Raw genomic sequence first — 13,644 nt, 5'->3', positions numbered from 1 at the left:
TTAACACACCTGATTATTGAGAAGCGCACGGTAGCACTTGACTCCAAGGTGGACGCTTTCGCAAATGGAGGCCGATGATGCAGAGGACGGATCCTTTCCAGTAGAACGGTGACGATTATCTAGACTACCACTTCGATCACCACTACTAGGCTTCCTGCGACCGCGTCGGTGGCAAAAGAACCCCGATGATATTATCTCTTCATCATAGTCTGCAATTTGACAGTCCACTGCGCTCCTATCTTCATCCAATCCAGAAGTGCTGTGCATGCAGTTCCGACGTCTGCAGACACAGGGTGGCAGAATGGCATGACTGAGAATAGAAAAAGTAAATAGATTTGTTAGTCAAGTTAGATGAGGCTTTCGCAGTAGGTCAGCTGGATCGGTCAGCCAACCAGAGTTTGGCGTGAAAGGAAAGCGCCCGCGAGTTAGCTGGAATCAGACCCATGCATACTTACAGAGAGGTTGAAGAGGACGGTGAAACTGTGACGGCGTGTTTTTGGAGGTGTCTTTTTGAATGGGGGAGAAGACCGTGAACAATGACAAAAAAAGGGAAACGGTAAGGAATGAGAATAATACCTGAGCATATTTCGGACAGTCTTGGACATATACTCCTGTAGAGCTTGTAGCCCTCCCTTGTCAAGAAACTCGTAGACCCACCTGAGATAAAAAAACTTAGTCTCTTCAGATATCGGTTGACGTACGAGACATTGTTAGTTCGAAGGGAGATCTCCGTGGAGGTTAGGACCTCGCGTGCTGCCTGGAGAGTATTCTTCCGTGACTAGATTGGGCATAAATCAGAGAAGTCGCCTTTAAACACTCACTTTGGTAAGAGTACCACGATAGTTGCGCAGACCCTTGATCAGTGTTACATAGTGATAAGCAGAGTGTTTCGAGGTTTTGACTGCCTAGCGAAGAGTATGAGAATGGGCGAGCGGACTCACATAGGACTCGATGAGCTGTCTTTTTTGATCCTCTGGAAGCTGTTCGATGTTCTTTGCTTTGTCCGGGTCGACATCGAGAGATTGAATAAAACTATTCCACACAGATAAGTCCTCAGTAGTCATTTTTCAATTACCGCATTTCTGTAAAATAAGTTACGTAAAGCACTGTAGAAGAGTCATGAATAGTAAGCGACTAATGGTACTCGATGAAAATTGAACCACATGAGCATGCAAAATTGACCATATAATTGCAAAACAAGACATTATCTACCATAAAATCTACTAAATGCTTTAAAATAAACCCAACGGAATCTGCTAACAAAGTGTGAGAGTTAAGAAGTAACTGAAAAACCCTACCCAAATTATCTGCTCATAAAGATACAGAAATAATACACACGCAAACGATTAAAAGGGTTTTCTTAAATGACTAGTTGTGAAATAGTCGTGTGTTAATTAACTAGTTAACAGAACACAAGAAGGTATACACCGGTTAAAAGGACCGGCTATGGGAAAGAAGCCGTACTGTGAATTAGGAGTAAAAAACCTACATGTGAAATACCAACAAAATCTGATTTGAATAGCGTTATGCCAATACAATTTGCCGTTAGCAAGTTAAAGTAGGTGGGGTTGAGGATCTAAGTCATGACTGGCCCAAAATCACATAGTAATGCAGCATGCTAGATAAAGATATATAATCTGAATAAATGTAGATGAACAGCTGCAGCACAACCAAGCACAAACCCCACTGACCAAATTGATGCAAATACCGAGAAGAATTGAAAAACAGCTAAGGTCTACGATCCATTAAAACAAAAAAGCTTGCCAAACAGGAAAGCTTATAGCTAAACTAAGCCACTTTCTGAGTCAAGGCTATAAACGTTAGCTTTTATTTAGATAGTAGCTAATTTTAGTCTTTCATAATAACAGTATTTAGTTCTGTTCACCTCTTTCAAACCGCCATCGTATTTCATAAAGGAGGCGTATAGTTTTCAGTAGAATTACCTGTAATTGTGGTGTCTGTCGTTTTGTGTAAGTTTTAATTGGGCCAAGATGGTGGAAAAGAACAAGTACCACCGACAAAAAGTTTTGGTATGCTGCTAAGATGTCTCGATTTTCATAAAGCATGGTGCGACTATAATCCACAAAAATTGCTGTACCTATATAAAGGGCCAAAATGTGCCTCTTTGCTCACAGTCTTAACACCGGTCGTTAATGCAGTACTTTTCATGCGTCAGCCAGCAACTGTTTTATTTTCAAAAAACTAGGAGCTTTTGCGTTATAAAATACATACTTCGCCTTTTTTATCTCTGTTTTTCAAACTTTTGCGCGTTTTTGGTTTGTTTTCTACTTCTTCTTTATGCGTGTTTAAGTTACTTTCGCGTTCTACCCACGGATCAATTCTCCCTCCTCGTCTTTTTTGGCATTTTTGTGTGCATAGACAGCTTATGGATGATTTCAAGAGTTTGTAGGGGGTTATATCTTGAGATTTTCTCTCCATTTATTTCTCAACTGTGCTATTTTTGTTCCATAACCCTTAATAAGTTTGCTCAAACTTCTGTGCCGATGTCATCTTCCAAGAACGAAATGGCGATCATTGGAAGTGACAAGTCCATCGACTTATCTCGTGTTGAAGCCTTCCACAGTCCAGAGTTCGTTTACATAAACAACCTTTTTCGCAAGTTTGGTTATGAAATTCGTGTTGCTGGGGGTGGTGTTCGAGACATTCTCATGAAAAAGGAACCGAAGGATATTGATTTAGCAACCACAGCAACACCCACACAGATGATTGATATGTTCACGAAAGAGGAATTGAGAATTTTAAATCGCAATGGGGAGTCTCATGGGACAGTTACTGTTCGAATCAACGATAAGGTATTATTCGATTCCCTTCATTCCTCTGATATTGATTGTCTTAAATTGGAATCGTTTGTATTCTAGGTGAACTATGAGATCACAACTCTTAGAATTGATTCAAACCAAGATGGGCGTCACGCAAATGTATCTTTTACCAAGGATTGGCAGTTAGATGCTAGCAGAAGAGACTTAACTGTCAATTCCATGTTCATCGATGTCAGCTTTGGTGATCTCGGGACAAACATTACCGGTGATGGCGCAAGATATCCCATACGTGGGAAACTTTACGACTTTTTTAACGGGTATGAGGATTTGGAACATCGGCGCATTCGATTCGTTGGTGAACCCGCGGAACGAATTAAGGAGGACTATCTTCGTATCCTTCGTTACTTCCGCTTTCACGCACGTCTTGCCACAGATCCTAACAACCATGATAAGGCTGCTTTGAAAGTATGTGGGATTTTTTCGAAAGCATCCCCTAAACTTTGAGGATTCTACCTCATCCTTTTCTCCAGGCTATCGCCGAGAATAGCAAGGGCTTGGAGAAAATCGCTGGGGAGCGAATATGGACGGAACTAAGGCTCATTTTCGGCTATCCATCTGCGCCGTCCCTGTTGCGTTATATGGCCGACACTGGCGTCACGGAGGCTTGCGGCCTGCCTGCGAAGCCGAATTTAACGGAGATGGATAGGGTCTTTGCTAGCGGTATTCTCGATCGTCACGCGAATCCTGCGACATGTGCCGCCGCTGCTTTTGGTTCTATAGATGAAGTAAGTTGTTTTTTTGTTCCCACTTCTTTGCTTTCTCTCATTTGAGCCGTTTCCCACTTTGACACTCCCTAACTTGGCATTTTACGAAGGGATCTATCTGGCTCCTCTGTTCGTTTAACTCTTATTTGTTGTATTATTAAAAGGCAAATCTTGCTTTCGATTTTTACATGGCTTAAAAAGAGCTTATACGCTAAAGTCACAGGTCTCACTTTTCTCCCATCCATCGTGATAACACCTTAGGTCTTCCACATAGAAGCCTGGATCGCCTATCAGACTGGAACTTGTACAGCTATCATGCATGTATGCATTACATTTCCCGGCTACCCGATCTCCTAATATCCCAGGGCTTTTATGCTGATTCTTTGACTTTGCGATCTTGTTCATTAATTTTTTTTAAACTAAAGTTCTACATAAGACATTTCAGAACTAGGAACAAGTCACATTGTGTGTTTTAAATTGCGGTGATGTTGCTTTGTGTTAGTTAAAGTCTAGCGACATTGGAAGTCGAATTTAGTTTATAAATAAGACTTGTCACATTTTGTATTTACATATGTACGGATACCAGGGGGTACGGTAATGGACACCGTACTATGCAAAAGTGAAACGAATTAGACGGAAAGGCACTATTCATTAGGTACTGTCACATTTCCCGACACTATCTAATAGCTGAAATGCTTGTCATGCCTACAGGTCACAAGGTAATAGCCCTTTTTGGTTTTTGTGAGTTTTCCTGTTTGCACCCCATTCGGTTGGCATTGGAAAGAATCTTGCCACTATTAATGCTGGCTAAATCTAAAAGACTGTAAAATATCGGTCTGGTGCCCTTGATTGTCTTACTTTTTTCCCAGCTAATCTGCCAATTCTGAATCCAGTTAAGCAAATATTTGATCCAGACACTTCATTCATCGATAGGAAACTACTGAGTAATTAATAGATATCTTTAAACCCTTTTTTGCGCTGTCACGTTAGGTGGACACACTGATTCAAAGAATTCGTCCTTCCATCCTGGAGCAGAACATTCTCCACTTCCTTGTCGAATGGAGACAGTCTCTGTCAGCCGATGGCAACATCATCGAACGCCTGCAGCGCGAATATCTTCTCTCCCTCGACCAGACTCGATTAAAACCCATCTTTACCGAAGCAGTACGCTACCTCTGCACCTCCGACGACCTTGACGCCTGGTTGGCTTGGGAAGCACCTCGCTTTCCTCTCAACGGTATCATAGTGACCGAGAAGTGGGGCGTCAAGGGTCGACAACTGCGACCGGTTTTGCAGGGTCTTCGGAAGATCTGGGTGGAATCAGGATGCATCATGGAAAAGGAGGCATTGCTGGATGCGGGGGTTTTCCAGAAGGTGTCGCAGATGCCGCCAGAGGAGGTTGAGAGGAATCCTATTGTTCCCGCTAAACGACGAAAGCGGTAGCTTTGGAGGAAGACAGCTTTCTTTCTACGCCGTCATGATTGTAATTATATGTAGTTGATATATATCTCTTTCACTTGATTCTCTGTTTTGGTTTGGTTTCGGTGGGTTAATTGGTGTTGGACTTTTGAAGCTGGACCGATTGTTTTGAAATTTGCCAACTGGAATGCACTCCAGCCCTGCAAATATGCAAATTTAATATCGTGCTCGTATTTTGTGGTAATGATTCGACTTGCTAAACGTGGTCCCAGTTGGCCCACTACATAAGTGGATTTACTTTCAAGTACTAGGAGGGAGTCTCCTCTTTACCAACTTACGGTTAGAAGTTAGGGCCAAAGCCTCTGTTGGATGGAATCTGTCTGAGTTCCGTTTATCACCTGTAACCGTGGGAAAGTGTGGTCCTCTTACTTTAAAGTCGGGTGCGGAGGAGGTGGCTCGGTGGACTTTTGCGACGTTTGGATTCTCGTTTGTAAGGTGGAAACCGGCTAAGTTATTGCTCACAAAGAGTTCGTATAATTAAGACGTTTCGGTGTTTACTTACATGATTTGGGAAGACGGATTGAAGCGTAGCGCTTCGTTTACTGAAGTAAGTGAGTAGCTTTACTTGTGAAGCAAATTTTGTGCATCAGTTTTATTTAAATATCTCATTTGTCAAGATTTACGCAGAGACTTGAGTGTCGGTATTCGATTTAGATTTGTAATTTTCCGAAATTTCTGCTCTGACAATGAATATTTGTTTGTTGATGTAGGCATTTCAAAATCCTTGCTCATTCATTGAAGAATGTGTGAGAAATTGCGCCAGGATGCGGATTTTTCAAGTAGTTCTATAGTTCTTTTTATGGTTTTAACATCAACTAATTGTTTCACACATTGACTTCAATCAAAATTAAAAAACACCTTCGGCGCTCTAATTCACTCCTAAATGTGACGCTAACACGGATTATGGTAGGGAAGTGAAGTTTTGCATATTTGCAGAATGCTGGGAGCAGCTCATCGTATCGCCGATGTAGCGGAATCACTCATTCACAAAGGCCCTAATTCCCCTTAAAATTTATATCCTTCTGCTGATGAAGCAGCCTCCCTGATTGGGTCAAATTGCTGACCATTTTTTATGCTCTGATGCCTGAGGAGGATAAACAGGGCCAAACCTAACAGCATAAAATCTTTGTCCGTGTACCTACAAATTCTATGCTTTGTTGTACATCATTTCATCGGTATGTGACACACTCATGTGACATTATTTCATGGTATCGATGAGCTGTCAGTCTCATACAGTCCTGTTGTGCTCCGGGTTGATTGCGCCACCGCTGGAAAACACACTCCAGTCCTTTGTTCTGTTAAATTTCCATTAAAAATTCGAAAAAAAAAACAATCCTTTGCAACGCAGAGGAGCTCGCCTGCAGGACCTGAGGCTTAGATTTTGAGGAATGATCAAGAAATTTTTCTGGGAAAAAAATTACTACTTTAAAATTGGCAGTACTGCTTTTATGGTTGCCTTTGGATCGGAGCACCAAGAGGTGGATGGATTCACTGTCAGCAAAATCCAGAGTTGAAACGCCAACAATTTAAAAAGATGCCAAGGCTCAGGACTGTCTTCAGTTCGGATTTTTAAAAGTAGCTACCTGGTTACTTATTCGCCTACTTTTTTCTGATCTAATCCAATCTTTAAATTGTATAATGTGCGAATTAAAAGTGGCTAACAATTTCAGCGTACTTTCTGGGTATGAGAAGTTTCCGTAACTAGTATCCTCCGTTTGCCGGATATATAGTGGTGAATATGATTTAAACTGTCATCCTGGGGTTTTCTAATGGCAATTGGCTTAAATTTCTTCATTAATTTTGTGGAATTCCTGCCCTTTCTTTACTTATAGATATCCCAAAAAGATAAATAACGGTAGCGTTTTTCTTAATAGGTTGGAGGAGTTTTGCAAAGAATCGGGAATCTTTCACTATTGTCATCTCCTTTAATCATTTTCAACCTTGAAAATAGAAATTTACAAAAGTGTAGAAGTTTTGTAGTGATGGAAATGTGTGTCTATCTCAGGATTTCGACCCATCTCCTCTTTCTCAATGCAGCATGTCTCCAGCTTAAATGAATTGGGAGAAATGTAGGCGTTTAAATGTATCCACATACAAAGCGCAAATTAGCTCCTTGGTTGGTTGATATTCGCATAATTTACAAGATGAGTTATGCGATTAACTGGGGCGAAACAATTAATGAGGTTCCGCTTTTTTGTTATGGCCTTTTTTCTTCTTGTTGGTGTTTTCATTTTAGTCAATGGTCGGCGAAGAAGCCTAGATGGCTTGGTATTAGGGTTGGCAACGATTAGTTTCCACATTTCATCATAAGTGAAAGCCTATACTGGTCAATCTGTACTACTCATTAACCGAAGAGTTTATCGAATGTTACTGTCGGTTGTCAGTGATCGTTTGCTCAAATATCATGAGGCTGAAGGCAATAGCTCTAGTTGGAAGAGAGACCACCAAGCAGGCACTGTTATCTTCCGACTCCGTTAACCATTTGGTCGCAAGATTTGTGTTTCGGGATGTGTTTGCAGAAGTAACTCTGAGATTCAGTCAAAGGAGAAAAGCCGAAAAATGCATGCAGTTTAACCGCCTGTGCTTTTCTCAATGCATTAGCGCTTGTAAACATTACTTGTTTCTAAGTACTATTTTAAATACCCAATGAAGATGATCGATGTGAACCAATGTGGAGTTGAAAAGAGTAGCTTCCTCAATCTCTTTGTAACTACTACATTATTGGGGAGCTTAGTTACGGAAAAAATGCAACACAACTCATACCGCCAGTCAGTCCAGCATTGGAATGGGGCTGGACTGTGCCTTAACTGAATGGGGCGAGTCTTCATTCCACGTGTCCACTGTAATGCGTAAGGTGCATTTAGGAGAAAATTAGCAAAACCCGAGGTTATCAAAACATCTTTTCCACGTGTGAAGATTCATGCATCGTGGGGAAACGACCCATTGAGTAAATGCACGATACAAATTGTTGGCTTAAATATCCGCCTTTAGTTGCATGCTCGAAAATGATGGCTCTCCAAGGCATTCGCGACAGTGGGAGACAGTAGAAGGAGCGCCAAATGCATTTTGCATTAATTCAAGTAGTCGCCATCGGAATGGGCCCAAAGCCGAGGCAACTCAGCATTTGAAGGCAGTATTGAATGTATCGGTCTGGAGGTATGTGATAGCTGAATGGCTAGAGGTGCGGAGGAAAAGACCGAAAGTGTCCGTGCAACAGTGTCGATATTTTTTGCTAAAAATTGATATGATTTCCTGGGATATTTTATTCACTAATGCTCATCATTGCAATCTAAAATCTAATTCTCTTCCAAACCTGCTGCAAACTGTACTTTTGTAAAATGTTCCATTTTACTTCTCACCCGTTCAATTCGCGTGATCAGCCTGCATCTGTATAGGGTGAAGTACAAAGGGTGAAGTGAAGAAATGCCTCCCAGCAGTTTCGAACCGCGGTAATATGAGATCTCGAAAGTGAGTTTACGGTCTTATAACCACCAAGCCTGTAGACGCTGACCGTACCTCCCTTGCGTACTCAGTACGTCTGTCGATAAAGAAACCCGTGGTTTCAAAATCATCACTTTCGGTTCGAAATTCTACGGAATTCCACTGTAAAAGGCACTTTTTTCCGGATTTTGATAATGTATGAACAACAATGGTGACAGTCAATCGCGATGCTTTACTCCTCATTTTACGGTAAGTCGGTGAACTTTTCAGGGTATTCATGCAACTGTGAGACTCTATGAGAGAGTCTCAAAGGTCGTCAGATGACTTACATACAGGAGACAAGAGCCTGAGTCAACATTCAAAATATTTGTGAAAAAGTGAAACTGTGTTAAATATAGGAGTGGCTTGATAAGTGCCTCATAAGGCAATCCCAGGTTTGTGTGATCGCATTCGTAATGCAAACAAAGAAGGATTCCACACTTTTGTTGGAGTTAGAAGGGATTCCTTGAAGCCTAGTCAAACTTCAGCAAAACCAAACATTAATGCAGGCTCATTTTAACGAATCTTACAAGATCAAAGATCAAAAATAAACTGAAAGTTAAATTTGTGTTCTAAGAAACCGTTCAACTGTTTCACCTATTGGCATAGTTCCACACCCTATGGATGTGACGTATCAGTTGCTAAGATGTTGAGAGTTGAGGTTATGTCAAGAAACGGTGTTAGTCAAAATCTTTTGTAGTCGATCCGTCTTTGTTTAGTTTCTAGTAAATGAACACCACTTTCAGGTAGAAAGCACCTCAATCATGTCAAGAGCATGGGCGCCTAAACTTATCAGTCAAAGCATGTGGGAGATTCGACAGACAATCTCAATTGTTCAGCAGGTTTGAGCTCTCCGATTTTTTATAAACGGGCAGAAATTCAAATTAATAATGAATATATATATACATAATGAGGGAATATAAGTGGATCACTTAGCTCGAATGTCAATAAAAATCCCAAGAACAAATAGACAGGTGTGCTCTAAGACAATGCTCTTCAATAGCGTTTCCTTTGACGAGAAATTGGTGCGTGCCTGGGCGGAAGAGTAGTACGAGGCTGGGACGTAAGTGCTAGAAGTGGTAGCATCACGAGAGCAAATCAGATGCGTTCGGAGCAGCATATAAGGCAAGGCGACTCGTTTCTCAGGGCAATCGAGTTTAAGCAGGAAAAATGGTAATGCAGCAAGGCCAGCCCGAAATTACCGAAGCAGACGTCGTCGATTTGGTCTACCTTCTCTCAAAGCGAATCGACCCAAAGTTGGCCCGCTACATAGAGAAATGGAAAGGGGGAGAGCCCAGAATTTGCATCAAAAATAGGGATAAGTCGAAAGTCAAGACTGGATTTTGTCCTGTGGAAAGGACACTACCCACGTGTGTGTCGAAGCCTTCCATGAGGGCGGCATCTACGTTTGTGCCGACGTGCAAGACCGCGTCGTTCCCTGTAGCAAAGTCAGAAACGAAGTCTCTGCCGAAGCCCACGCCCAGTTGCAAGCTGAGGTCCAAGCACTACCTGTAGATCCTGCTGTCGATGGTCATGACCTGACCAAATGGCTATTCTGCACACAAATGTGATGCAGGGCATGGCCCATCATTCTAACTTATTCTTTGATAAATGTTTTTTTTTTGCAAAACCACCTCCTATTTTCACGCGGGCTGGAAAGAGTATGACCTTGAAAAGCTTAATGCCTGAAGCCGTTCTTTTAAATTTGACATCGCTGTGTGATATTTCCAACGCTTTTGAATGTTTTGGGTGTGATTAAAATCGTTCACTCGCGTTTGGAAGTTTGTCGTTTTAATAATTAAGCTTATCAGGAAAATGTTTCTTGGTAAAAGGCTCCGAAACCTAGATTTGTTCATCCACAAGTAAACGGCAAGTGGAGTGCTGGCGAAGTGAGTTAGTCTGCAGTTAATTTCTTGAATTAGCTGAGTGTTTCAAGGGATACATGCCTTGGTGATGGAGGTGGGAGAAAGTGTGTATTCTTCAAAGCCACCTGTTTAAATGAGTTTGCCACGTTTAATTCACATTTTGTTTCAGTGGTGAACGAAAATGCTAACTGGCGTTCAATGTCTGCAGATTCAATCGCTCACGACGGTTGCCTTCCTTCTCTGCCATATTTGCGTAGTAGTCAACGGATTCACTCGAACCAACTTCGGAAGACTAGTGAAAGTAATTACATTCTACAGGAAGTATGGTACACATCTAGTCACTGATCCAGTGTATGGAGGAGTTATAGAAACCATACAGAAGTAGAAACCTAACTAGATGAAGAAAAAAGTGGGTAAATGCTATAGTTATGGAATCTTGGCTAGATGTTTAATTACACGAGCTCTTCAGTCTCCATAGGCTGTCATCAATGTTTCTCCATACGACTTTTTACGGCTCACTACGTCCTAGGAGAAGGGTAGAGAGGTTACGGCTAAAACACTTGAGAGTGGGGACATGAAGCCTATTTATGCGGCCCATAACAAGATCTACCATGCTGCAGAAAAATGAATCATTGGATTTGATAGGTAGTTCGGCAGCAAGTCCTCTCCTCTGAATGCCAAATTCACGTACCATTGTAGCACTATGGCACAACTTTCATAGCCATCGGTGATGCCGCCCTCTCAACTGCTGAAAATTTGGTCTCGGAAAGACTATCGGTGCTCTGTTGATAAGGGCTCGGGCGAATACATTAGAAGAGTGTCGAAGAGTTTCAAAGTCAGCTATTTCACTCTACTTGGGATATTTAGATTTGTTTGCTTATTTTTTTGCCAGACCAGCTCAGCCATGACCTAGTGACCCATCTTACGATAACCTTGTGATATGCCCACTGGGCATCGTAAAGGGGCACCATGCCGTTGTACAATTTGCTGAATATTCATTTTAAGTCGGTCCCCGTGCAGCGCACCACTGTTACTCCAACCGCCTAAAAACTCTTTGGCTTTGCTGTATTCGGGGAAAAATAGAGTAGAAAAATATGGTGTACAGCTCATCCAGCTATCCGGTTCTCTAATAGTTGAGCATTGTCAGGTGCTTGCTTCACTGTTCAAACGTACCGTTTATTAGGCTCTCTAATTGTTCATTAAGGATTGCTTCAATGATGTACTGGAAGAAGCATACTTAAAGTGTTGATGCTGGCGCCACCTTATGGTGGCTAAAAACAGCCGAATTGGTGAGGCAACAGACTTATTGACTGCCAGCTAAAATAGCTGGAAAAAAACTAACTCTTACAATGCTCACTTGTCTACTGGGTGAAATATGATAAGCCTGTACCACCTACAATGCCAACCGGGGCCTTCAATGTATCTCACTGCTCGTAAAACTGCAGATCTCGCTCAACCTTTGTATAGCCCACTAGCCCTAATGGAAAATCGGTAAAAGTGCCGGTGAAAGTAGGCACACCGAGGGTACTCGACCACTAAGTAGTGAAAAAGTGCTTGAAATAAGTGAAAACATCAGCAGCATGCTGTTTGAAGAATTGATAAGATGCGAGTTCGCAATACTCGTATCTGAGTGAAATGCGAAACCGACTCCACAGTTGCACCAATTATTTTTGGCGGTTTTAAAAGGTTACAAGCTCACTAGTTGGATGAGTGCAGTGGTTTGATATTTAGCCTAACTGTGTGCTTAACCACGAGGGTACTTGAGCCTCTGCAGGCTGTACTTCCACTCCCGGACCTTCTCTTACCTCGACTAACGAAGACCGATGACGGGATGTTATGTAAAAATTTTAATGTTCAGGTGGTTCTTTACAACACAACATATCATTATTGTGCATTGGTTAGTGTATAGTGAATTTCATTTACATTTTAACATGACCTATGAAGGTGGATTTCACGCAAGTTTGTTCAGCAGCTGAAATTGTGGCATTTTAAGCAACGTATGACCACTAGCACATATTCCAGCATCTCTGAAAAGTGCAAATGATACGGCAATGTTTAGTCCCGCATCGAAAAAAAAAAAACACTGAAAAATAGTTAAGCATAGACTGATTGAAAGGAGTATGTTTCTATATTTGATGATTAGTAGACATCGGGGGGAGGGAAGGCGATTCGCATCGAAACTAAAAGACTAGACCCGGAGTAGTCACCACGACTGCGATTAGAAGCCTGTCTGTACAAGCACTAGGGGTATTTAAAGGGCAACAAATAATCAGTTTGCCGGTTTTGTCCTCTTGGTGATTGCATAACTCCATCAGATCACGACGTGTCAGCTAACGATTACGAGAAAATTCTAACGGAGAGGCATAGACGGCTGAAATTTTGGTAAAATATCCGCACAAGTACTAGTTGTTTCAAAGGTAGATCAGATAAGAACACGCGACCGACAGCGGTGGAAGCAGGAGTCGGAATGGTAAAGTACATCACGTACAGAAATCAGATGACGCTGGTGTACTATATGAAGTCAAATGATATGCATCTTCACATCAAAAATTCCAGACAAAAATTAAGGAGATAGAAATAGAGGTAGTAAAACTTCCTCAAAATCACATCTGCTGGTGCAGAAAAGGAAAAGTGAATAGAAGTAAAATTGGACTTGAGAGAATCAGGCAGGAAGGCACATGGAGGGCATGGATAATTCAAACAAAAATAGGGGCAACGACAAGATTTAAAGAAAGTGACAGGGGAGATCACAGATTTTCACCACCCAAAAGCCTCTTGAGTCAATTTTTAAGATCAATCACTATAGCAAAGCCTTGACCCAGGCCTGGGGGCAGTCGAGGCCTTCGCCGCTGGGAGAGCAGGCGTCCGAGATAAGGCAGAAACCAGGACCGAAGCCACCACCTACGACTGGCATTTCCTAAGCCAAAGTTGCAGTTTGAAAGCACGAGTCAGGCTTGACTCACGGCTAAAACTAGCGGCAGAGGCCGACACCGAGCCAAAGCCACTAAAACCTCTTTCCAAAGCCTCAGCCAAAAGTGCAGACTACTAGAACATGCCAACAAAAAGTATCCACAGGTAAGAAAAAAGCCACGCAAAGAATAGCAAAGGCAACTCAAAGTCCCGCAAAATAAGAACAAGGTTGACAGAGAAATATAATCACAAAACAAAAAAAGACTGAACAAAAAGAAACATTTAGTCCACCTCTTCAATAGTGGGACCACGGCCTCCACAGCCCGCATCACCACTCATACCACCAGCCATGCCGCCTGGCATTCT

The 13,644-nt window shown here is 42.0% G+C and overlaps 3 protein-coding genes across 3 annotated transcripts in view; 2 read left to right on the top strand and 1 right to left on the bottom strand. All coding sequences in view use genetic code 11, as the record gives it.

Moving 5' to 3' along the window:
- EGR_09814 (Formin-like protein 3) overlaps positions 1 to 1,064 on the bottom strand; it is a gene marked incomplete at both ends in the record, with an annotated part of 38,203 nt that extends 37,139 nt beyond the window's left edge. Inside the window, 5 exons of the mRNA XM_024499063.1 lie at positions 10 to 310; positions 577 to 657; positions 702 to 778; positions 822 to 905; positions 942 to 1,064. Coding sequence (XP_024346515.1) covers positions 10 to 310; positions 577 to 657; positions 702 to 778; positions 822 to 905; positions 942 to 1,064 — 666 coding nt within the window. The remainder of the gene's footprint in view (positions 1 to 9; positions 311 to 576; positions 658 to 701; positions 779 to 821; positions 906 to 941) is intronic.
- Positions 1,065 to 1,991: 927 nt separating this feature from the next.
- Positions 1,992 to 4,987, top strand: EGR_09813 (tRNA-nucleotidyltransferase; the record flags this gene model as incomplete). The annotated part of the gene is made up of 5 exons (XM_024499062.1): positions 1,992 to 2,030; positions 2,484 to 2,813; positions 2,880 to 3,245; positions 3,311 to 3,565; positions 4,535 to 4,987. The coding sequence occupies 5 exons, from the start codon at positions 1,992 to 1,994 to the stop codon at positions 4,985 to 4,987; spliced, it is 1,443 nt and encodes a 480-aa protein (XP_024346514.1).
- A 4,686-nt stretch (positions 4,988 to 9,673) lies between these two features.
- EGR_09812 (hypothetical protein) lies at positions 9,674 to 10,018 on the top strand (the record flags this gene model as incomplete). The annotated part of the gene is made up of 1 exon (XM_024499061.1): positions 9,674 to 10,018. The coding sequence occupies one exon, from the start codon at positions 9,674 to 9,676 to the stop codon at positions 10,016 to 10,018; it is 345 nt and encodes a 114-aa protein (XP_024346513.1).
- Between the last annotated feature and the right edge of the window lie 3,626 nt (positions 10,019 to 13,644).

This window comes from Echinococcus granulosus, assembly GCF_000524195.1.
Source record: "Echinococcus granulosus chromosome Unknown EG_S00169, whole genome shotgun sequence".
Lineage (NCBI taxonomy): Eukaryota > Metazoa > Platyhelminthes > Cestoda > Cyclophyllidea > Taeniidae > Echinococcus > Echinococcus granulosus.
The sequence above is the reverse complement of the archived record's forward strand: the minus strand, read 5'-3'. Positions and strand labels throughout refer to the sequence as shown.